This window comes from Larimichthys crocea, chromosome XXIV (genome assembly GCF_000972845.2).
Source record: "Larimichthys crocea isolate SSNF chromosome XXIV, L_crocea_2.0, whole genome shotgun sequence".
NCBI lineage: Eukaryota > Metazoa > Chordata > Actinopteri > Sciaenidae > Larimichthys > Larimichthys crocea.
This window is the reverse complement of record NC_040034.1, coordinates 14,628,818-14,655,097: the sequence shown is the minus strand read 5'-3', so window position 1 is coordinate 14,655,097 and position 26,280 is coordinate 14,628,818. Positions and strand designations below refer to the sequence as shown.

Sequence of the window (26,280 nt, the reverse complement as noted above, 5' to 3'; positions counted from 1 at the left end):
ACGAATCTTCTGATTCAATTTCAATAAACTGGTTTTGCTGCTCAATTTTGACACAATTTTTTGATGCAGATGAAATTTTTCCTGCAAACTCTTTAATTCTGCGATAATTAACTATCTAACATGTATGGCTTTTTTTAATACATTGACCTTGAGAGGTGGGTAAATGCTGATCTACAAATAAAACAACAGATAAATGAAGTTTAATTGTGTTTTCTTTCTACTGCTTCCGTGCACATGTCTAACCTAACAGTACCCTGGCAGCAAAGTTAACTATTCCCATTGATGCAGAGGACAATTACTGTACCTCAGATTTAGCTTGCTGGCCTTGTTTTCAGTAAGCTTGGCCAAAAAGGCAGTCTAGCTGCCAAAGTCCTGGAGAGTCTGGCCACACTCAGCCCTCCTAAGTCAGCAATTGGTGGTTCCTTGGACCACTGTTAGGGCTTTGGTGGCTCCTGTCACCGGACTTTCCCAGCATTAGAGAATGGCATAGTTCAGCTGTCACTAAGGGTCAGTGGTGTAGAGTTAGATTCTCCAGCTAGACAGCCAAAACATCTAGCATTCAGCTAGTCTCAGCTGCTAACAGTCCCCATGTTGGCAAGAGTGGGCAAGTTATATATAGAAGTATACTTTTAGCCTTGGTGACTCAAGTAGAAAGAGAGGGACAATGGAAGATGTCGCTGAGTGAAAAGATCTGGCCTTGTGACAAGGGACATCACAACGCACCTCTGCCTTTCTCCTCACCGGGCAACGGCCCCTTTCAACCGTTGTTGAGAGGGACTAGAATAATGCCTCCCTACCTCAACAACCCCTCAACCCTCCCTTTTTAATTCTCACACACTCATCAACTGACTTCTAGAAAGGATAGGAGGGGAAGAAAATGAGAGGTGTGCTTTAGAGTGCTATGCAGAGCTGAACTGGATAGGCTGTGGGAGTGAAAGAGGGAGGGTGAGAGAGAGAGAGAGAGAGAGAGAGAGAGAGAGAGAGAGAGAGAGAGAGAGAGAGAGTTACAGTGCTCTTTTATTACTCTCTACCATTCCCTGCTCTGACCTGAAGAACTGAAAGAGGAGAGAGAGAGCAGAGCTTGAGATGGCTCTTGGCACAACTCAGTAGCCAGCACAAGCCGACACCACAAGTGGACCACACAAGCCAGAGGATATTAGTGGATACTTGATTGCCTTTTCTCTGGGATTACCCTTGGACTGACTACTAATTGCTTAAACCTGGGGACAACACAACAGCAGGTAAGTCACTCTCTGCTAATGAAAGCATGTGTGTTCTCCATGCCCTTGTCAGGGAAACAACCAAAGACAATCACGTGCCTGGCAAAGTAGAGCTTATCAGTTGTTCTGCTTTCACGCTGATATACAGCAAACGACTGCTGCTGAGCTGTCATCAATTTATGAAGCCAATAAAGCGCATTGTTGTGATAGAAACTCACCCTCTTGGCTTCATTTGAACAGTTGTTAGAGCCATACGAATAACACAACTCTTCCCTTAGGCGTGTAATTAATTCAGCTCACTTCTTATTCAAATGACGTGGACGTTTGACATGTTGCATTAATTAGTCGCCCATTAGAAGACAAGGGGCTACTCTTGGTGCTGTTAATGGTGACACAGATTTGGCATTGTGACAACTCATACAGAAAAGAGAGAGAGAGAGAGAGAGAGAGTCATGAATCAAACATTTTTCCCCATGAATTACATCTTATATTCCTGTATGAATAAGACTGTTTAATGTGAGGGGCTTTTGTGCTTTGCATGTGGGCAGAGAAGCCCACAACTTCACCAGACAACAGGAGATGATGGTGCACTGAGAATGTTAGAGAAAGAGTAGAGTAGTTAGTTCATGTTTGGGAATAATATCCACTCATATAGCAACTTTTGCCGTCAACTTCTCCCACAGCCGCCAACTCATCTCTGCAGCACCGTGTAACGCTCACTGCTGCATCTACTGTACAAACACAAATACAAATATACACACACCAGTGCTTAACATTAGGAAGCATCCGAGGCCTTCGCAAGCTGCAGCAGGATGACATCTTTCATCCTGATTATTTATGGATCGTAATGACGCCAAAATGAATTCCATTTCATCGGCATGAAGTCATCGGCCTTTCAGAGGAGACACATGGCTCCTGCTAGCTGCTGCCCATTTGTCAAGGCGCACATCACCTTTCCTATAAACCCGAAAAAGAAAATATGAAATGTATCTCGCTCTCAGCAAGGGAATGTAACGCAGGTGTGGCTTACGCTGCTGTCAAAGATCCTTTCTGTCAGCGTTCAGGGGCTCTGTGCAACCTCACCCTTCCTCTCCTACCCTCTCCAGCTGATGTGGCCTCTGAGTGCTCAGTGATATCACCGCTAACACGAGACAAAAAGAACCAGAGGGGCGATATTACTCATTAACATTTTTGTGCCAGTTCCAGCTTTATCTAAGCTCATCCTCTGTAGCTCTGCACATGCCCTGCAAAGTCTCTGCGGAGCTCAATCAGCCAAATGGCCACAGGAGAAAGACAGATTTGTGAATGTTGACTGAGCAGTTATCAGTTGCAGCTTGTAAATGAATCAGTCTTACTGTTAATCAATAATGTTGTCCCTGTTTAAACTGAAACCAAGCAGGGTAAGCTTGTACGCCAAAGCAGCATTGATTTGAGATGCACTAAATGTGTCACTGGCTTACCTCATGACATTACTATGGCTCTATGTCATTTCAGTTCGGTGACATACTGTAATTTAACTGTGAGATGTGGTTTTAGCTTGAGGATCTGAGAAGGATGACCTTTTTCTTTGTTGCAGCATTTAGACACATCCAGTGTCCAACTGAGTGAGTAGCACACCGGGAATGGTCAGTCAGTCAACAGCCATGTCATACAGTGTTTATACCCTGCACAAGATAAAGCTGTGTCTCTGCATCAAGTGCAAAGTTTGGCTCAACACACCGAAACTACTTTTTTACAATATGATAAACCAGCCAATAAAATGATTTGAATGAGATGTAAATGGAATATTTTTAATATGAGCTGCAAGAACAAGACGCCGTGCTTTAAAGAGGAGTTGCGTCTGTTTCAAATGCATTACTTTCATTATTTCTTGACACTTTTACGGCCTCCTGCACATTATCAACTCCATTCCTTGCTATGAATGTGTGTCTGTGAGGCTAATTCGCCTATATGTGCGCCTGAACAAAAACACAACATACTGTGAGGAGAAGCCCGTTGCTGCATGTGGTCAGTCTTCCCCATACGTCTGGGGGGCCTCAACAACAGCTGTCACTGACACATGCACAGCTCCAGTCGTATACGGGCCCCTGGTCTTGAATTCCAAAGATGCAGTTTAGACACATTAGGATATTTCACAGAACAGTCGCACTTATAACTCATGTTCCCTTGGTTTAAAAATAAGGCCTTAAACTCCATAGCAACCCGGGATCTTTTTAAGATCATGTGATATGTAGTAGTAGTGTAGTGAGCAAGATGGCACAGCAGACTGGTGGTTGATTGCTTCTTGATGTCTAATAATATTAAAACTAGTAAGGTCATTCATTAAGGGCACATACAGATTGTTCTAACTCTTATTTTCCCTGTGTGTGGCATATAAATGATGCACTGCACCATTGCATCTGACTCAAGACTCACTTTAGTTTGATGGTATGAGACATTTGAAATTCCACAGAAGGGAAAGATTAGTTGATCTCAACCATATCCCTGCCCTCTCCACACATCTCATGCTTTTCTTCTCTCATACAGGAAGTGACTTAATTGTGACTCTTCCAGTGAACTGGTGTGTGATAATGACAGTCGGACACACAAAGATCTCATCTGTCCGTTGTGTGCTTGGGGACCAAATAACACACTGTAATTTCTCACACATCTGTTTGTGAGACAGAGTTCTTCATCCCACTGCCATTTCATTTTCTGTTTTGTTTTGGTTCCACCTGCAACAATGCAGGCATTGTCTTTTATAACTAGTTCTTTACTTCTTTAAAAAAAGGGGGGAAACAAAGGGAGACAAAGGGGCATAGTTATGATAGCAACACAAAACAATACAAATGCTCACCTATAAAAAACTGAAATGGGTGGTGGTTGTAAAGTTTTGGAATAGTGCGGTTAGGCAAATATTTCATTTTCATACCAACCGCACCAGAATGTGACCAGATAAGAGGCTAAACAAACTGACAGGCACACGCATATTTCAACCTTACAAAAGCTGTTAAGGTTAATGTGTTAGCAAACATTTGACTTGGACGTACAGCAGACTTAGCATTGAATTGGATTTCAGTGAGTCTACAGCTCTCTGAGGCTGTACGTACTTTAAGGGGTGGTTTGAGCAAAATGCTAATTACAAGCATGACAGCATGCTTACAATGCTAAGGGTTTCATCTTCTTGGGACCATGAATGTTTGCACAGAAATTCATTGAAATCCATATAATAATTGTTGAGATATTTCAGATCTAACCAAAGTGGTGGATCCACCGGCTGACAGACTGGCATAGCCATCCATGGAGCCATTCCACAAGCATGGCTAAAAACAGATGCCTGCTGCTAGCAATGGGTTAATGCAGACAGTGAGACTGAACTAAAGTATTTAGCTGTGAAGTGTAAGGTTGTAACTGAGCTGTGTTTTTTCTCCTTTTGCTTGACAAAGCAAGAAAAGTGTAAGGTGGGGTACATTTATATATATTAATTAAAGACAACTGCATTGCATTAAGGACAGTCCCAGGGTCTGTGAATTATTCATGCAGTCTCAATTGATTGGCTTATTGGGTCACCATGTTGAAAACAGACAGACATTAAGTGTCCCTTCTCTGTTAACTTAATCGTATCTGTGATATTTATCTTAGATATCACAAATGTATTTTATTTTATCCAAAAAAAATGTCTAGGTCTCCAGCAGAAAAATGTCCTTAGCACATAAGAAGTGCAACCCTAACTCCCTAACCCTACAACCTGTAAATAAAAAGTAATAGAAGAAAGCTGGTTTAATTGGATTCTAGTCCATAGACATGCAGGTTAATTGGTTAATTGGTGTAATAGGTGGATGGTTTAAATGTCATACTTACTGCCAAAAGATTTTTATTATGATCTCTATGACAGGGTTGAGGAGTTTCCATGATCTATATATAAAGATCGAGATCTTTATATATAGATCATGGAAACCAATGTGAACCAGTGTGAAAAATTTAGTGGCATCTGGGGTAGGGCTCTTCCACCCTCTCCTTCCCAGTATGAAGGAGAAAGTACGCTGGGCGTGAATCACACCAAAAATGTAAAAGGCCATATGGGGGGACTCCGTGGAAGAGGGACCATGGCCTCTGTAGATATCAGGCTCACTCTGAGGTAACAAAAACATGATTACACACTAATGAAAACAAATATTCTGTAAATACAGCTCACTTAATCTTACACACTAGACCTTTAATATACAATCTTTGGGCTTGACCTGTTAGTGACATTAATTTAATGTATGTGATAATTAAGCTTTAAAAAATCCAGTTAACTCCTGGGGTTGTAACAATATAACGGCACCAATGTACAAAAGTAGCTACAGAGACAAAACTTCTACTAATTTATGAACTGCAAATGCAATTAAAAGTCTCTAATATAAATGGCATTACCATGGCACTGAGCAAAAAATGAAAAAAAAAGGGGCTCTCCAATTAAAACCATGCCTCTATGAATCATCATTGGCACACCAAAAGGCCCCACATTACCATGCTACACTGCACAAGGACCCCGAAAAATGAAAATGTGGGAGCAGTAGCCAAGACAGACAATTAAACATGTGAAATTATGATCTAGTAGGCATTTAGATGAGACTTTGGACAAATGGCCTGACCCCTGTGACATTGTAGCATATCTGAGACTGCTTCATCCATATGTTGTCTCGCTGTTTCTATTCATAGAACAGCCAGAACTTGATCTCTTTCTTGATCTCAAGGCCATAAAGATGATACCCACAAGTGCCATTGGTCCAGAAGAATCTGGTGCTTGATAAGCTGGTTTAGGTTTACATACACTCTCAACAGACTGAAGAAATACTGTTAGCTACAACATGTCTAACTCTTTCACATAAAGTAAACTAAACTAATTATGACATCAATCTTTCTTATGCTTGGCTCAGTATGTTGCTTAAGAAGAGTGGGCCTGATATGTTCTGACTGAATATAATATGCATATCAAAGTCTCCCACGCATATCAATATTCATTATTTTTCAACTTGAAAGGATTTGCCTTTGCGCTTGTGGATTTACGAAGAGATGATAAAGTTCATCAAAGACTCAAAAGTGAATATTTAACAAACTGCCACCAGCATAATTATCATAACTATCCCTGTGATATTTTATAAGTGACTGATTCAGGAACTACCTGTGCCGAGTTGTTGCGAAGCAAAGTCGACAAGTAAGCCATTAATGTGCGAAATTATGTACAGTGGAGTATCTACATTCTTCTCAGTTTGCTCATTAGTGAAACCTTAACTGCTGAATCTCCAGTCAGCTCCAGTGAGAGGATCAGGTTAATGTGACATCAGGAGAATACTACAAGATGAAACCCACCACCTATGCTGACATTTGGCTGCAGTATGGCACGTCAAAGTTATTAGAGTTATTGTCGGTTATGAGGTATTAATAGACACCATGATTACAGGAAGGTAAGCTGTACATGTTTAAGTTTTGTCCATGAAGGATCTTTGGCTTTTTTTTAAATTCAATTAAGCATTACTGGAAGAATACTTCCTAAAAGTAAAATCTTAAAGGAATGTGTCTGAGTCAGTGCTGTCTGACTCTGCTGTTATGTAAAATCTGACCCCAGAGGTCACTGGCCGTCTAGGCTGGAACACGCTGTCCATCAGCCTCTTGGAACAGACGGCAGCTTTGTTCCAGGAGGCTGGGAAAATAGGTGCTCACATTCAATATCAAATGGATTGACTTGTAGCTTCAAATCTTATCCACGGCTACAGTTTTGATTGAAATTCCTATATCTTGGCAAGCCGATGTGTTTGTCTTGTCACGACGGAAGAGCTTCTCAAGCACGCTGCAATTTATCAGTGTCCTCTGGCGGAACGAGTTGCGAAACGCTCGCATGCAAAGAGCAGCTTATTTAGTCACATTATATTTGTGATGTGAATATATCTCACTGAATCAAACAAATCAATTTCCAGTAGCGTTGCTGCATTCCTTATCTCTGGCAAATTAATTTGGCTACAAGTCAGACTTTTATTGACAGACCTCTTCCCTTCCTCACTTTTGTCTCCCGATGAGAATATCAGAGATCAGCAGTATTGTGTAAGCGTGTAAAAAGAGAAATCACTTAACGTAAGTGTTACTGTATGGCTTGGACTTGGGCCAGCAGACACCATCATGGTAAAAGTTCAAATTTTTGCTAATATTTCTAATGCTAAAATGTTAACCTCTGTGGCTGTTAACTGAAGCCACTTAAGAAGTGTCAAAAATTAGGCGTCCTGGTAGTACGTCACTTTATTTAGCGTTTTTTTAAAAGAGAGTTTTCAGCCCCCTCTAGCCACTCTTTTAAAAAAAGCCACTAGCGACAAATCTAGCAACTTTTTCTAGTGTACTGGAGACTTTTGGCCTGCACGTCCAGACTGCAAATGAATCGCGCAAAGACACATTTTAGACAAAAGTAAGTTTGTTTGTAGTTCTAAACATATTTAGGGTGTTTGTTTTTTTAACTCTCTCTTACATTATTCATCTCTACTACAGTGTCCATTACAACATATGCATTGCCAATTATGCAAATTAGGTGATGATGTCATTGAGCGTCTTCTAGTGACTTTTAGAACAGCCAATAGCTACTTTCCTTACTGAGCAGATGGCAACATTGTGCAGACCGTGTGCCTCAGGCAGAAGCCTTGTTGGAGCAAGCTGCGTTCGATCCCTTCTTGTAATCAGATGCCCCCAAAAAATGATTTAAAAAAAATATTGCAGTTCCTCAAACGGTCACTTCAGGCTGCATACAGGACAAGTCAATCTCCATAAGTCGCTATGTTTCCATATTCTTGACAACTGTAGTGAGGCTGAATTTCTTTGTAACTCACCCTTTAAAATTATATTAAAACTTAAAGTTATGCATAATTAACTGCGTGGCTGCTTTGATTAACAGAGGATGATGCCGTTACTGGTGGCCACTTTGAGCAGACTTCATTCAGCCTGCTACAGGCCCAGCCATTATCACCCATATCTTTGCCTATTTTTAGATTAGCCGTGAGGCGGTAGAGACAGGACTGCCAAGATGGCGGCAGCCAGAGCCATGTTCAGAAACCTATGGGTGACATCACATATGAAACATCCATGTTTTATACTGTTTACAGCTCTGTAAGTGGAACTGGTAGAAATTAAGATTCACTCATTCACCCACATTTCACAAAAGCTACTTGAATACAGCCTTAATGCCTCTCAGATGTTACGTAAAGCAGAGGATGTTTTACATGCATCATTACATCTGAGAAGCTGAAAATAGCATTATGCTATTTTCACTAAATTAAACTACTGGTAACTCAAATTGATTGACTAATCAACTAATTGTTTTAGTTCTTGAGCAGAGCATTCATCACTCATAATATGTTTTAAGTGTCACAGTCTACATCACAATTCACTGCACTCCCATTGATGGACACTGTTCTTGTGTAAAAAAAATACTCAATTTTAGCCCACAGATAAAACTCATAGTGAACATCAGAGGTGTTCACTAACTTGCTGACCACTCACTTTTATAGCCCCTTTTTTCACTCTGGAATGGAGGCATGTGTTTTGTTGGAAGCTATAAATACTTTGTATATGTGACAGCTGGACTTTCCCAAACCATGGGATAGATTTGGGGCCTGGCTTTAAATTTAGGCTTAGGCCTTGACTGAGGCCTTGCTGGGTATAAGGCCGCTCTTTGATATTAGCAAACACTATGGAATTGGATGCCGGGCAATCAGTAGCATTGTGCCGATGGTTTAGATGCCATAAATGTGTGTGGGCATTGTGGCGGGTTAGGGTAGAGCTCAGAGTAAAAGCTTATTGTCTGCCAGCTCTCCTGAATTTTCCATAAAGACAACTGGGAATGTTGCATGTCTGACTGGAATGCAGGCCACGTGGCTTTGGAATCTCCATTTGCTGCTCTGGAGAATTCACCACAGTCAAGCCCGTAGTAACCAGTCGGGGTAGATCAAAGACTTGTCACCAATAGGCGTTGATGACAAGCAGAATTTGATGATTAAGACTTGTCATCAAAGAGCCTGTGAAATTGTAATGTTTATTACTATCTCCTTAAGCTGTCAAGCGAGTGTTTTGTATGAATCTGTGCAACTTATGAAAAGTCAAACATGTTTAACTGAGCCCTTTTGATGCTGCTGCTGCTACTGCATGATAAACTGCTAAAATCAATATTTTTAAGCGACAGCCTGAAGTGGAGCCAATCCATAAAGCCCAACTTCACAGCAGAAATAAACATGTTGCTGGACCCGTTCAAATTATATCAGGGCTTAAAGTCAGCACCACACCAATGACAGTATAAAGAATAGACAGACCCTGAGTGACGTCATCCATAGGTTTCCGAAGCGCTGCTGTGATGCCGAAAATATGCAGTGCTGGCTGCCACCATGTTGGATCTACTGCTTCTTTCGCCTCCCGGTTAATCTAAATATTGGCAAAGACGTGGATCATCAGTGGACCCAAGGTGGGCTGAATGACGCCTGGGTGCTCTAAGAAGCCATCTGTAACGGCACTTACCTGTCAATTAAAGCGGTCACGCTGTTATTTATGCGTAACTTTAGGTTTTAATATGATCTAAATGGGAGAGTTGAAAGAGTGACTCACTTATGCAGCCTGTCTCAAGTGACCGCTCGAGGAATTACAGTTTTTAAGACTTCCACATTGGCTTCATTTCCCAGTACAATCCACGTTTTTGCCCATTTTTGGATTAGCAGGGAGGCGGCAGTAGCGGAACTGCCAAGAATGCCAGCGGCCAGAGCCAACACACTCTGAGCTTCACAACGGCTCTTCAAAAAAACCTCACGGATATGACGTCCGTGTTTTATACTGTCAGTGATTAATGCTGGAAACAATGACTCTAAGAAGAGAATTATCACCAACATCTTAGATCTTCCCCAGCATCTTTCAGCTCACTGTTTCGGTTTTAAAGTTTGCTACTTTACTAGCTTGATTCACTCTCGCTCTCATAAGCATTTTTTTTTAATGCAACAGGCAGCTGTAGTCAGCCAAAAAGCTCTAAAATCGGACTATACAGCAGCACCATCAATGTCAAGAAAACAAAGTTAGTGGCTGATGCATTTAGTGGAACATTTGGCAACTGAAGAGAAAGATATTTCCCTCAGGAGTTGGTTGAGACCAAACCAGAGGTGTTAATGTAAACAACTAATATAAAGTATAACAACTTAACATAACAAAAATATCAAAAACAAAATTTGTGATTAGATTTTCAGAGATATGGTTCTTTTGCCAATGTTTGTTCCTCTTTACTTTACTGACCTTTACTACTCTGCTATTTGTGTTTTTAATGCATTTACATGGTGAGTTCCTCTATGCTTATTTAATTCCTGTTTTTATAACTTTTTGTAGTTGTTTGGCTCTCTGCTATAACTGCACACACTCTCCTGCTTACTCTCTTGACCTGGAGTGACCCCACAAAACGAGGCGTTACATTGGCTTCTCAGGACTTTCATGGCACGAGCCCAGAGATTAAAAATAAACCAGCGAGTGCCTAACTCGTCAGCGTCAACCATTTTGTCTTATTTAGAAACTCTGCCTCGAGTAATTTACAGTACTGCACATGTTTCTATGTTTCATCACTCATGCCCTCAATAGTTTTTATGCCCTCCACTGCTGGGCATTTATCTGGTCATTTAAACTCCCTGGCACTGCTTGACTGGTGGGCTGAAGACTGTAGGCACTAGTAGATGCTGCTGTGCTGCGACATTTGACTGAATGACAGCGAGCCCACAGCTGAAACTAATAGTTATGGACAGGAAAGAAGGCACTGCTATTAATCTCCAGTTAAGAACTAGCTCTCCTCTGAGCCAATGTGGACTCAATGAACTCCCAGAACTAAGATAAGGAATGTACTTAATGTGTTGGTTCGTCTGTTTTTTTTTTTCTTTTCTGTTTGAACCCAACATGCATTTGCTGTTATCTTGCACTCTTCCTTCTCATGAGCTTGAGTCTTTTTCTTGGAAACAGGTGGGATTCAAAGAGACTGGTTTCATGCATCATTAGATTTCACTGCAGCCTTAACTTCTATGACCACTATTACAGACGAAGATAAACATTTTGCTTGATGTGAAGCGAAACCTTTGATAGACTCACTCTCAAAACCTCAAGACATTGCATATGGAAAGCCTCTTCTAAACCTACCCATTCATTTTCCCTGCCTTGTTTTAATCTAGTTACACTGATTAAACAAGTGTTGATGTTTTACACTGAGCCTCCCGGCATAGTTGTGTGTACATATAGTCCACATGCACAGTGTGCATGCACAGTTTATGTGTTTTGCGTATGCTATCGCATGCATCCAATCCTGTGCTTAAGAGGGAAGTGACAAGTTGGCAAGCTTACTCAGGATGTCTCAATGCATGATTCAGAGGTCAGGGCGATATGACATCACCAGGGTGCTAGGGTGGGGATTTTGTGGGCTGGGGATTGGCGGTTTCTGTTTGTAATTAAAAATGATGTCATATCTGCAATCAATCACAAAGAGTGCACTTGCTCAGTGTATCAAGGCTGTTGTTAGAGAGCTTATGCACACAAACACGTTAATAAATAGAGGCAAAACGCCTAATTTCTAACAGTGCACCTTTGACCATTTTATTACAAAAGAATAATAACTTTAATAATATGTTTCCACCCATTTGTGTTGACGAGATTAAATAAACTAAATAGCATTACAAACTAGGCAGGTGTTAACACCGGAACACCATGTGTCGCCATTGAGAATGCATGAAAACTAGTTAGCAAGCAGAAAAGTTAAAAAGTTATAAAAGTCATGAATAAACAGCTGAAACAATTAGATAAAAACAATGGATAGTCCAAACAGCTAGTTAAAATTGCAGATTAACTTAGCTAAAATAGCTAGTGTAGACTTTAAAATTGCAGATTAACTTAGCTAAAATAGCTAGTGTAGACTTTGGATAAACGGCTAAAATAGATTAGATGGATTAAAAGCTGAAATTTTTAGATAAAAGTGAAGAATAAACAGTAGGAACTGGTTACTAAAAACAATGAATTAACTGAAACAATAATCTAGCTAAGGCTTTGGATTACAGTTGAAACGGTTAGCTTCATGAAAGAATAAACAGTGGAAAAATTTAGCAATGTATAAATAAGGTCATCAAAGCGACTTTATCAATTGTATAAAAAAAATCATAGCAATATCCACTTTCATATATGTAAATATTGAAATATCTTTGCGTGAACAATAAATAAACTCAAAGTTATTCTCCCAGCTCACTGCATGTTTAAGTAATTAAGGTTACAAAACAAGCATGCCACAGGCCACCACAGCATGACTTGTGTCGTTACAAATGATTAATGCAGTGAAATTAAATTTAGAGTCTGTCATCAACGGATTTATTTTCAAGATCTGGATAAAATGTTTGTCTCAGACTTTTAATGTGGCCAGAAAAGGTTAAAGCACCCAGGAGTGTCACAAATGTGCTTCCAGAATGTCAACTCTCAGCATGAGATACGCAACCCTTGTGAGAGAACGGGATGTGTCAGGAATGCACATGCCGCCATACAACACAAACATACACACAGTTCTGGGTAATTATGAATCTTTATTCCAGATTAGGAATGTTACATGTCGTCCAATTGTAGTCCTGTGTGTGTACAGTAAATAAAAGTTGGTTAGCATGGTAATGAATGGGAAGTGAAGAAATGGTCAAGGCCTCTGTCATAGTGCTCACTGTAAATTACAACAACATACATTAATTCAGAGGACAACTTTTGTAATTAAAAGACTGAAATTGGATAACTAAACATTATTGGTAATTTGATTTAACACAGCGTCTCTCTCCTTGGTGCAGGAAGAGGATGAGATCCAAAAGCAGCGGGGTGGAGAGCCCGGCCAGTGGGGTACTCGGGGTTCCACAGGGCGACCACGACATCAGCCAAGAACAGGAAGTGGGTCTACCTGTGAAGAGCCTGATGGCTAAAGTTCAGCAGAAAGAGGGTGAGGACAATGTGGACGTAGACGTGATCTCTGACAAGGAGAAGCTACTGATTGTTTCACCTGAGGTTGGAGAAAAAAGAGAGGACATCATGGATCTGTCCAAAAAGGATCTGCTGAAACTGCTGGGGATCATGGAAGGAGAGGTTCAGGTGGGTTGTTTCTCACCATTGTATTTGATCTTTGACCTGTGGTCAAAGTAGGGTGGGTGAACTTATGAAGGAAAACAAACATACTTGTGAAAGGCATTGTGTATCAGTTTGAATAGAATGTAATCTTGTTGCACAATAGCTCTATCTTGTGGTTGGAAATGGCAGTTTAAGATGCCAGAGAAAACAGGCAGACGTGCCATGTGTTTGTGAAGTGACTATTCTGGAGAAATCTGGAATTCATTAAGGTCTGTGTAAAGTAAGAATAAATATGTGTCCTGAGTTTGTCAGACCAAAGAAGAAAGTGTTACTAACCACTCAGATAAATTTGAATGATTAAAAATATTAATAAGTTTATAAAATTAGGTGTCAAAATCAGGTAAAAATGAGCAGTGTTCTCAGCTCCAGGACTGTGGGGGCGTGTCCGCTGAATGTGCTGAAGCCACGCCCACTTGTGAGAGCAGCGAAGCAGCAATTTTGAAGCGACTAAAACGTGTCAGATGAGTTCAGGAAATGACATGACTAACATTGAAACACTCTGAGTGAGATGAATTAATCTCCGTTTCTCTGCTAGGGGTGCAGGGGTATGCTCAGGGTGGCCTCAGTGTGTCATCGAGCCACCCTTTAGGACCGCCCACAAAATCCTGGACTGAAAACTGGTGAAAAACTGTTTAAACCTCCAACTCCACATTTCACCAATATATCTTTCAAAGTCTTTTCACGTGTTTTCAGCAACAATTTTACAACATATTTAATGTATTTTGAAAGAAATCTCAGAATTACACAGACTTTAAACAGGGCTGCAGGGCTTTAAACACCATCATAACATTGGATGTGCAATGTGTTCAAAGCCATTTTTAATGCACTATTTCTCTTCTATATGTCTGACAAAGAAGTCTACATCTCTTCAAACTCTTTCTCCTCTTCGTCAGGTGTATTTGTATATCTTTTATTTTTTTTCTATATTCAGGCCAGAGAAGATGTTATCTGCATGCTAAAATCCAAACCGACTGTCCCAGAGGCCCTTGAATCAAGTTACAGCTCAGGTTCGGCCCTGCAGGCTCTGCAGAGGGACGGCTTCATCACTGGCACTGAGACGAACAACCACAGTGTCTACCAAAAGCCTATGGCTGAGGTCAGTCAGCAGATCTCTCAGTCACAGCAGTGTTTGAGATCAGGACATTGAAATCTTTCAATATTTTAAGTGTTGAACCCATGTTTGTGTTGTGTTATATGAGCTACTTTTTCGATTCGAAAAGTGAAGCGTTTAAATTTAATAGTCGTTGGAAATGTAAATGTTTTTCTTTTACAGCTCACTTACATGCTGAAAATCAGCTGCATAAATATCCCAGAGCAGTTTAAGAGTCAAATATGACATCCCTGAACACCTTGCAGGATGTTAATGCTATGAAAGTCTTTGGCATGGCTATGTTTCTCCTGTCATGTGTTTCCCTGGGTGAATGTGATGGCCTGTCTTCGCCTTTTTTCAGCTGGACCGTCTGCAGGAGAAGCACAAGGAGACGTACAGGAGGATGTTAGGTCAGTTGCTGCTCGCTGAGAAGTGCCACCGCCGCACCGTTCATGAACTGGACACAGAGAAACGCAAACACGCAGACTACATGAACAAGAGCGACGACTTCACCAACCTACTGGAGCAGGAGAGAGAAAGGTGAGGAGGAGAGCACAGGGAGCATGTCTGATTACTTTGGTAACTATAAAAAATGATTTAAAAAGGTCACCAAAGTAATGTTTTATGAGATGCATATTGTAACATTAGTCCATGTTTTGATCCCCGTGAACTCCTGATGAAATTTTTTTTGCTATACTAAAACAAACAGTATATGTTTTGCATATGGGAAATTTGCTGGCAATCGAAGAAAGAAGTAGATGGAGTAAATGTGAAGGGGAAACAGGTGAAAGCAGTGGGGGAGGAGGAGAAGGCGGGGTGAGAAAGAGAGGAGTGAGAAACTAAAAAAACATGAATTTGAGGAGCCAACATGGATTTAAAATCAGCGTGGAACATATAAAATGTGGCGAGGCGAGAGAATCCGAAGAGAAATGTGTGAACGGCGGGTCTAATCAGCCGAGTGAATCACAAAAGAGGGAAGAGGAAAGGCGAGGAGAGGGTGGTGGTGATGTGATAACCTTACATACCTTCATTTCACAGTGAGCTTGTAGAGGAGAGGAGGAGGAGTAGGTGGAGTGGAACTAGTTGGTGAGGAAAGGGTCAGGCTCTTTGCTGTGGGAAAGAGACAAGTCAGGGGCAGAGAGAGTGGAGGAGACGAGGCCACTGGGTGGGGGGAGCCGGACGTTAGACAAACGAAGCAATAAAGGCCTTTGAGAGGAGCAAATCTCCCATGACATCATCTGTGAAATGAAGTCATCGCCAAGGTTGCGACCCGATTTGTTGGTCAAGAGGAGACGAGGCATGGCAAGTTGGGTGGCGAGGGAAAGAGGGGTCTCTAGCATCAGAGCTACATCACGTGTGTGTGGGGGGCCTCACAGAGATCAAACAAGCTTAGCTGTGAGTGTGTAGCACTGAATCTGTATAAGAGAAGAGGCCCTACTAATTAACATACATCCAGATGAAAGAGTTTAATTGGCCGTTGCTTGTTGGGGGATGTAATTCACGGCAATTCCCATCACACATCACTGTCCATTCTCACACAATAACCTAGAGAGATGAGGACATGTGTGTGAGAGACAGAGTAAGAAAGACAACATCTGTAATGTTCTGTATAGTATATATACAGTATAGTCATCTGTAGAGCAGACTACACCACGTATATGCTGCATTTCATGAACTGTCAAAACTTCAAACAGTTCATTTGCAGTACTGACCCAGCGGAGGTACTTTTTTTTTCCAGGAGCTTTTACTGCGGGACTCAGGAAACAGACCATGGAAGCTAAATCACAGTAATGACAGCTGAGTTGCCATCACAAACTGAGGAGAGGGCTGGGAAATGAGCAGCAGACTTAGTGTTATAGCAATTCCATCGGCAGGTTTCTAAGACAGGGAAATATGATAGGCATGATTCAAAACCTTTCAATGAAGAATATGTTCTCGAAACACACATAAATTAAGTTATCGAGAGTAAATTTAGGTGTTTAATATAGAAGTTATATTGTGTGTGCAACTTACACAACTTGGATTTTCTAAGGTAAAATACAGTGCAGTTTTGTAAGGCTGTTGAGGACTTTGTTTGACTGACATCCTACTGACCTTAAAAACATATTTAACCTGAAGCCAAATGTATGCATGAATGAGTACAGAAGTAGAAGAGATAAAACCACGAGATGAAAGTCATTTTTTTTTTGTTCTCACTTTGATGCACATTTACCATATTAACAAAAGTAGATGTGACAGTACAGGTGGGCCTTGAAGAGGTAGTCAATAGAATAGTCTATAGCCATGCTAGCAGGTCTGTGAAGCTGGTGATGCTTTGATGTCAACATGCTAACATGCTTACAACATGGTGAAATCTAGCAGGCATAATGTTTACTAAACTAAACACAAAAAGGGAAAGGAAATGTGTGTCTTGTTGTGGGTAGATTATTTCTTTGTTGTAACAATGTTTCTTAGCAATAAATCTTATACCATTGGAAAGTGTGAATATTTTCCTTTTAAATTGGTGCCACGTTTGTAAGAAACATCCATTTGAGGGATGAGCAGCAGAGCTGAGTATGTGGGTTGCGCCCGTGAAAAATTTGCCAAATCTTCTCAGACAATGCCAAACGTCTTTTTTCTGCTGTTGACTCTTGTTTGATGATTGGATGATTGAAGTCTGAAGAAACAAGACATATTAGGAATTTAACAGTTTATTCATTTAACAAACATTGATTTAAATTAATCATTCATTTAACAAACAGGAGCCTCCGTAGCGTGTGGAAGAACCATACACATCACAACAGCCTGGACCAAAAATGTTACCAAATTGTAATCCATTCAAAAGTTAAATGTCCAGTTTGTGAGATTTGTTGGCAGGGATGGAATATAATATTCATTATTATGTTTCCATTAGTGTATAATCACCAGAAAACAAGGAAGCGTGGGAGAGTATTCATTTGGTTGCAATCTGCAACTTCACCTCTAGGTGATCCCAGGTAAATCCTACAGACTAGACGTTTAAGTCAGTGCTTAAAAGTCAACCTCATGATGGCACTAAAAGAAATGTTGATGATCACCAAATGCTTCTTCTGGCGCCTTCAGTCTGGATCAAAGTGGTGGATCAACTCACTGACCTGCCTCCCATGCTGTTGGCACATCCAATAAAATAATCACTGAATGTATCATAATCAAAACCTTTAAACATTGGGAACAGTAACACGAGACTTCAGTTTGAGGCATATGGCACAAATCACAAGTGATCTTTCACTTGATCCTTGGTTTGCATGCAAAAAAGAGACGACCTCCTTCTTATGCCAGGTGGTTTCCAGCAGGTTCCTTGGCTCGCGCACAGGTCGGCCTCTGTCACCTCACAAGAAGAGTGAAAGGGATGAGCTCTGCTGTCAGCACCTACAGAGCCCAGATTCTTGTATCTGTTTCCATAGAAGTGACTAAGTCATGAAAACACACAGAAAAATGTAACTAAATATAGAATGATGGAAAAACGGACACCAACACATGAAGTACAGACTAGCACATAGTGTGTAAAAACAGAGTCGATGACAACACAACTTTCTTTGCACAAACACATTAGCGCCAACACCTACGCAGAAACACGCATATATCTGTTATGTCTGGTGCTGCTCTGTTTTGACATTCTCTTGGGTGAGATGGAAGCATGTCATCATCTCATCTCTGTCAATGTTGTCTCCTGCAGCCATCTGGGTGAGAGTGAAGAGAGAAAAGTCAAGGGTCTTGTGCCAAACATCTGCAGGAATGCAGAGGATGGGTAAAGAGAAAGCAGTTTCTGACTGTGAGCCCTTAACACCCTCTCAGACAACAGAGCAATTTATATGTCAAGAAGTTAGAATATTCAAGTGGCACGATGGTATGTGTAATGATTAACGGAAGACAAGGTGCCCATTCCTGACGCGTTTCAGAAAGAAAGAAAGAAAGTCACGCACACAAAATGAAAATACACACCTTAAATGGAAAACCAGAATGATTGTGCTGTTAGAATTTTACAGGCTTGCGACAAAAACACCAGCGCTCCATCATCTGTCAGCAGATCCTGTACATACAGTATGCATTGACCTGTTGTGGTTGTCTTTAAAAAAATCCACTTCTGATTTCCCTCTTTTAACACCATGTCAGTCTTATGTACTTCACACTATCACTGACTCTCTTTCTTAACACTTAATGCTTTTTCTCTGTCAAGAGAAGTCATTACTGTACAACATAATGTTTTGACAGCTTTTTGGCAGTTCATGTCTGCTTCAGTCCTCGGCCTCCTGACACAAAGGGGCCGCAGTGCCTCTGAGCAAAATTCCCCAGGACGCATAGTATGAGATGAAAAAAAAATGTTGAGGTTGGCTTATGGATTGCACCTGTGTATTTGCTTAAGAAATGTGTTTTCATTTCGCCAACACACACTAACAAGCTTGAACCCTTATTTAAACAACTTTCTTAAACCTACCATGCATTTAAAAAACAAGAAAATGTATCTTAGAGCATTGGCATTAGCATTGGAATTCATAGCTTTCAGCAAAGCATTAGTATTTGCCACTTAAGACTACACTGTAAACAGCCACTATGTCCAGTTATTTCTACCCTAGTAACAGAGCCGTGCATCGTAAGCTATGCTTTACATGACATGAGCACTCGAGCCAAATACCACTGACATCATGACTTTGACCTTTGCGTGAAAGTAATTTGAGAGTGCCAATTTCTAGGCTATCAATGACATCTGTCTGTGTAAGTATAAATTTTAAGAGCTGCACTCTGAGATTTGGATGGCTCCTTTGTACAGTAGCCAGACCTACTTATGCCACTTGGCAATGAATACTGTTGATAATGTGAATCAATGTAGATGTTTGCTGTCATTTACAAAATGAGGATCAACATTTAGATTCACAGTAATGTTGGGTTGTGAAAACTTTTGTTTGTTATACAATTCTCCATGCTGTATCTGTCTATATCAAATAAACATAAAATAAATACAGTTTAATGCAAAGTTCAGAGCATAGCACTTCATAAACCCATTGTCATGGTAATGTATCCTCCAAGATCTTTCTCATCTCAAGGGAGACATCCAGCTCATCCATCTGGTTTCCTCATCATATGTAGACTTTTCAAGGAATCACATTTGCTCCTGTCTCCTGTACCAGGGAGATTAAGGCTTCCGGTCTGCAAAGGCAATATCCTGTGCACATTGGAAAATGGAGTTTAACTGAACTTAATTTTGTCTGAGAAAAATGCAAACATTTTTTCATTCTTTGTAGTACCTTTGTAAGCTTTCCAAAAAAAGAGAAGTCTTTAGTTATGTTATAGTATATGTTTTTACTCTCAAACATGCCATGTTTTATGAAAACATGAAAGTTGGGGGGAGCTTTGCATGCAAAACACTCCTCCTGTTGCCAAGGTCCTCCCCCTTCACAGCGTCCACAGCAAAGCAGCACACACACTCTCATACACACAGTATTGCCTTATATGGATGAGGTGACATCATTTACTAGAGGTCCGGTGGTGCTTCACTGTATTTATTCACCTTTCATTGTACTGATACCATGCCTGGAATGTGACGGTGGAGGATCTGTGGAAGAGGAGGCTCCTGTTACTTCTTATGCATTCTCAGTGGATTTTGTATAATGCCAAAAAATACATACGTGGCGATTGTAGTGCATCCATAGTGGGTAAGTTTTAAATGGGGTTTTGGGAAGTTTCTGAGATGTTCTGTCCACAGTAATAGATATGTTTTGAACTAGGCTCAGTTAAAACATGTAAGGGTTGTTTAAGCTGTAGATCAGCAATCTTCCTTGTTGTGCTGATGCTTGTATTCATTATTTTATTTTTTTTGCAATGCAAAAATGTTGAATAGTGTATTAGCATATCCCTGGGAGTGTACAAGGAGAGGATGCAACTTTGCATTCAATCTGCTTTGCATGTATTTTGTTGGAGCCGGAGATGAGTTTGGGCATGAGCAGCATAGAAAGAGGCTAAGAGAAAAGAAGACCACTTGGTGAGGGGGTGTTAGTTGAACTGTCACTAGTAGTTTGTATTCTTAGTCTATATCCCTCTTACTGCTTGCTGTGCATAGTAACATAGTATGTATGATCTTTTTTTTGTATAGTGGATAGGTTAGCAAATTCTGTTTCTGTCTCAGAGAGATAGAAATTGCTTGGAAAAGTTTTGATTCGGCAGCCAAATATAATATTTTGTGTGGCAAAATAGTCAATTACTGGATTTCTGTGAATAGTAGTTTAAATATATTCAATGAAAACTTGTATCCTGGGTTTGTATCTTGGCGTGGGTTTTGAGATGATCATATTCGTAAAGATACACACTTTGACTCACTTATTTTCACAATCATTGAAACATTAACTGGGAATAAACATTCAAACCTTGGAATATACATTGTTTATATTCCATAACACTAAAGCAAACAATAATACATACTGTAGTTACTGACTTTAAACCAATAAAACTCCAAACTAATCCAATTAATACTGTTTTTTCTCTTTTAGACTGAAGAGGTTGCTTGAGAACGAGAAGGCCTACCAAGTAAGAAAGGAGAAGGAGCACACAAAACGTCTGGACAAGGTGCGAGAGGAGCTGGTCAAGCTGAAGTCTTTTGCCCTGATGTTAGTCAATGAACGCCAGCAGCACCTGGAGCAAATGGACCAACAGAGCCAGCGGGTCCAGGAACTCAGCCAGCAGCTCCAACAACGGGAACAAGCACTGAGTGAAGCCAAGGAGCGTGCTCAGGAGGATGGACACAGGGTACTGAGCCTGGAGGCTGATCTTAAGGAGAAATCTGCCAAACTCACACAACAACATGAGGAAATGAGTGCCAAGCTAGCCAGTCAGGAAATCCACAACCGTCAACTTAATGCCAAACTTTTAGGGCTTACGCATAAAGTAGAGGAGCTAGAGGAGAGCAACAAGTCCTTGAGGAAATCTGAGGAGGAACTCCAGGAGCTGAGGGAGAAGATCGGCAAAGGGGAGTGTGGAAACTCCAACTTGATTGCTGAGTTGGAGAACTTGCGGAAACGGGTGCTGGAGATGGAGGGAAAGGATGAGGAGATTACCAAGACTGAAAATCAGTGTAAGGAGCTCAGAAAGAGGCTACAAGAAGAAGATAGTAAGAGTAAAGACCTCAGGCTGGAAGTTGAGAAGCTCCAGAAAAGAATGGTGGAGTTAGAGAAACTCGAGGGTGCCTTCAACATAAGCAAGACCGAGTGTGCGCAGTTACACACTGCTCTAGAGCGAGAGAAGGGTCTGACCAAAGAGCTCTCAGATGAAGTTGTAGCTCTCAGGATCCGTATGAAAGAGCTTGAGTCTTCTGAACTCAAGTTAGAAAAGTCTGAGCTGAACCTTAAGGATGACTTGAGCAAGCTGAAGTCACTGACTGTTGCTTTGATGGAAGAACGAAAGACCCTGATGGAAAAAATGAAATCAGATGATAAGAAAAATGAGGACTTGAGTAAAGTGGTCAAAGTCGAGCAGGGTAAAGTTATGGAGGTGACTGAAAAATTGATAGAGGAAAGCAAAAAACTCTTGAAGTTGAAATCAGAGATGGAAACCAAAGTAGAGACTCTAACCATAGAGAAGGGGGAACTAAGCACTAAGCTAGCCTACGAAATTGATAAAACCAAGGACCTTAATTCAAAAGTCAGTCAAATGAAAAAGAGGTTAGATGGTTTTGAGCAAGCAGAAAAGCTATCAGCGAAGAATTCAGTGAAATGTGAACTGGGAAGAACGCCTGAACCTGTTAAAAGAGAAGATAACAAAGTTAAAGAGCTGACATTCGAAATTGAGCGCCTGAAAAATCGTCTCAAACAACTTGAAGTAGTTGAGGGAGATTTGATCAAGACAGAGGATCAGTATGACATGTTGGAGAAAAGGTTCATGACTGAACAAGACAAAGCCAACATCCTTTCCCAACAGGTGGAGGAAATGAGAAGTCAGATAGCACGAAACAAAGCAATTGAGAAAGGAGAGGAGGAAAGCCAGGAAGACGACCTCCGACAACAATGCAAGAGAGAAGAGGTTAAAACCAGGGAACTTCAGGCTGATGTTGTAGCCCTCAAGGAGAAGATCCATGAACTAATGCACAAAGAAGACCAGCTTTCTCAGCTCCAAGTGGATTACTCTATTCTGCAGCAAAGGTTCTTGGAAGAGGAGGAGAAAGCCAAGAACATGAGCACTGAAGTTTTCCATCTCACCAAAGAACTGGAAATAGCAAAGCGTCATAGTCGAGCACTAAGGCCCAGTTTAAATGGGAGGAGAATGGTGGACGTTGCTGTGACATCCACAGGGGTGCAGACCGAGGCAGCGTCCACTGGTCCAACAGAGGAAGACACCCCGGCTGTGTTTATCAGGAAGTCTGTTCAAGAAGAGAATCACATCATGAGCAACCTCAGACAGAAGTGCCTGAAGAAGCCAACTGAAAAGAGTACTGCTATTGAGCGTTGCCCTTCATCTGGCAGCGACCTAGGCATGAAGAAATCCTGGATTCCCTGGATGAGGAAAAAGGACAACACCCCTCAAGAGACCAACTTGGAAAAGCCTCTGCACATTAATGGAAATCATTTACCTTCTGAACTGACCATGTCCCAAAAGCAAGGGCAGCCTTTACACATACGAGTAACACCCGACCACCAAAACAACATGGCTACTCTTGAGATCAGCAGCCCCACTGCTGAGGACTTTTTTTCTAGCTCAGCTCCCCTCAGTCCTAACCCATCTCAACCTAAATCCAGAATCACCATCATTCCCACCTACTCTGCACCAACCCACAAGAGAAAGTCCACTACTGGACCTCAGGGCCCTGAAAGAGCCAAGTCTCCAGTCACCATCACAACGATATCCAGAGCCAAATCTCCAGAAAGCACCCGAGCTCCCTCCACTGCTTCAGGAAGGCCCTTGTCCCCTGTCTCTATTATGACAGTGAGCACTGCTATAGTGCCCGAAGCCTCTGCCTCCCCAGAACCTCAGGAAATGACCATGGGTCGAGCTGTGTTCAAGGTTACCCCTGAGAAGCAGATGGTCCCAATGCCTATACGGAAGGGCCACAACAACACTAGCATCATCACCACCACTGACGACAACAAGATCCATATTCATCTAGGCAACACCATAACCCCAAAGATGGTAGTCAGGCCAGTGTCTGCTGTAACAGAGGGCAAGGATATGACCTTATCAACTGGGACAGTTTTACGCTCCCCCCGCCAAATAACCACCACTACTACCAGGAGCACACAGAGCAAAGTGATGAGCAGTATCACAATTTCCCCTGTTACGTCTACGACTTCCAGACCCACTCAAAGCACGGTAAGTTTTGCCTAAAGGTTGCATTCACCCAAATTACAAACTAACATATTTTCCTAGAGATAGCTTCGGTTCATTTTGTCCATTTTTGAGATAACTGCCCAACAGCAATTTACTGTCCATAATCCACAGATATTGCTGTGAACAGTATATTCACCTCCATTGTATTGAATTGAATTGATTCATACTGACCTTTCTTATTCTAGGTGAATATCTTAAAACCTGGGAAAATAAAACCAAACTATCTGCATTTTGGGATATACGGTTATTTACTTTTTGTGGGGAATTATATTACAAGGCTTCAGTCAGTAGCCTGTTAGCTCAGCTTGGAACAAAGATCAAGAGCTGAACTATCTTACCTGGCTCTGTAATTTGCCAGTCTACAGTGACAATACCAGATACCCAAACAAGATATTATGTGTTGCAGATTTAGAAGTGATGGTAGGAGGATTTTGTAACCGTTGTATATTTAGTGTACAAACATGAGAGAGGTATTAATCTTCTTGTGTAATTCTCAGACAAAGGGGTGAATAAGCTTCTTTAATGTCCTGCAATGGTTATATATTCTTTATTACACATATATTGTTTCATAAGTACATATGTTCACAAACAGCTTCATCTCACACTATGAGAATCAAACACTGTGTTGGTGTTTCAGTGGGCCGTATAATATGCTCTTTGTGGATGAGATGGATGGCGTGACAGATATGGCCCTTTGGGCAGGCCTCAGAACGGCAGAGCTAATGATGTGGCATTTTGCCACTTTGCTACAGTCATGCTGTAATTTATAGTTGTTACTCAGTGTTTACATTCACAAACAGCTATGCAGGGCTCAGTGCTCTATGGCTGACACAAAACAGCCTAGCACAGCACACTGAAACTTAGCTTGGACAAGTGGTCACCTACTGGGATTGAAGTTAAAGAATGCATAAATGTTTACATTTTTCTTTCCTATAGCACACACGCTCAGTTACATTGTTTAGAAATTCAGAATTCCTTTTCCCCTATAGTGGGTTTTACCCCTTTTCCACATTTACTCCTCATGTTTCCCTCAAGTTCTGCCCTGTCTTTATTTTCCTTCCTTAAACTGTACTCTCTCTCCCTATTGTCAACAGCCTGGGCATGATGCCCAGCCACCTCGCACAGGGCTGACCCGCATCCCAATGTCCAAGAGCCTGAAGACAGGAAAGGCTGTGCTGGGATCCCTGGGGATCTCGGGTGGAGTGAAGATGGAGTCACGAGCTGAGAGTCAGTCTATGAGGATAGAAGTTAAAAAAACCACTGTGAATAGCAGTACTTTACAAAATGGAGGAAAAGCCTGATTGACATGATAGTATCAAGAAAGTACTTGTTTGTAGATATTTAATTTAGAGGTGATTAAGAGAACAGTCAGAAAAAAAGCTCTGTCCGTGTACAACTCAGCTAGATAATACAAGGCACAGAGGCATTTTTTAAAATGAAATATTAATTTGTCATTTTTGTAAAACCTTTTGTACTTCTTATATTAGTTCCTGCCAGATAGATATAACCATATTCACTGTATTTACAGTGTGTATTGTGATGGGCATTTGGGTTAAATATTATATCAGACTTTGCTGCTACTAACTGCTTCTTGCTTTGAGTGTTTGTCTCACATATAAGGAGTTTGTTGATAATATTTTATAGGGACAAGTTAAAAGTCAAAATACCTGTTTTCATGTAAATTATGTTTATTTTTTTCTGTAAAGTATTTGTACTGAAAAGTATTTTAAATAAATGTGACTTTAAAGGGTAGAGTGATATGCTTATTTATGTAGGAAAATAAGAAACACAAGGGAACTGTTAAATGTGAGCCCCAGTTATTTTCATTTTGTTCCATAAAATAAAGCTTCTATGTTTATTTATGGAAGCAACTAAATGCCACAATAATCTTGAGCCTTACAAAGAACTATAAATTATAAAACAAAAACAAATAGATAAATAAGTGATACAATTAAACATTTAAGGAGACTAGAACATAGTATTTTTTAAATATTTATGTTTATTCTTTGAAAACCATTTATCTCAGTTTATATTAAAATCTATTTGTATTTATATAATATAATATAAGAAGTTTCCAGAAGGTATTTTTAAGTTGTACAAAATTAAACAACTGGATTTGTCTACATTTTTTTCTATTTCTTGTTGCTGTTTTTTTTATATTGATAGTTTCAAGTCTCTTTATTTATATCGATACAATTCTATGGCAATGTGCAGATCAATTCAATTCAGGGTCAGCTGCATAAACTTGATAATAAATATACAGTAAATATTTAAATTTATGCATTAAATTTTCTGTCAACTTTTAATGCCTGAATGATATTTACTTGAATATTTATTTTGAATAATGGATACCTGAATTTTCTGTCTGAATTTGTTCAAACAAAATAATTGAGTATTAATGAAGTATATTATTTAAACAAGAAAGGTCCCATTGAGATTGAAAATCTCCCTTTTTTAAAGGGAGTCCTGGCCAAGACAGGCAGCAGTACA

The 26,280-nt window shown here is 40.6% G+C and overlaps 1 protein-coding gene across 1 annotated transcript; it reads left to right on the top strand.

Annotated features, from left to right (window-relative positions):
* Nucleotides 1-1,024: 1,024 nt before the first annotated feature.
* Nucleotides 1,025-25,724, top strand: LOC104924649 (filamin-A-interacting protein 1). The gene is made up of 6 exons (XM_019259878.2): nucleotides 1,025-1,241; nucleotides 13,043-13,337; nucleotides 14,305-14,469; nucleotides 14,825-15,003; nucleotides 20,964-23,772; nucleotides 24,885-25,724. Exons 2-6 carry the CDS (start codon nucleotides 13,050-13,052, stop codon nucleotides 25,089-25,091), a joined length of 3,648 nt encoding a protein of 1,215 aa, XP_019115423.1. The 5' UTR covers nucleotides 1,025-1,241; nucleotides 13,043-13,049; the 3' UTR covers nucleotides 25,092-25,724.
* Nucleotides 25,725-26,280: the final 556 nt, after the last annotated feature.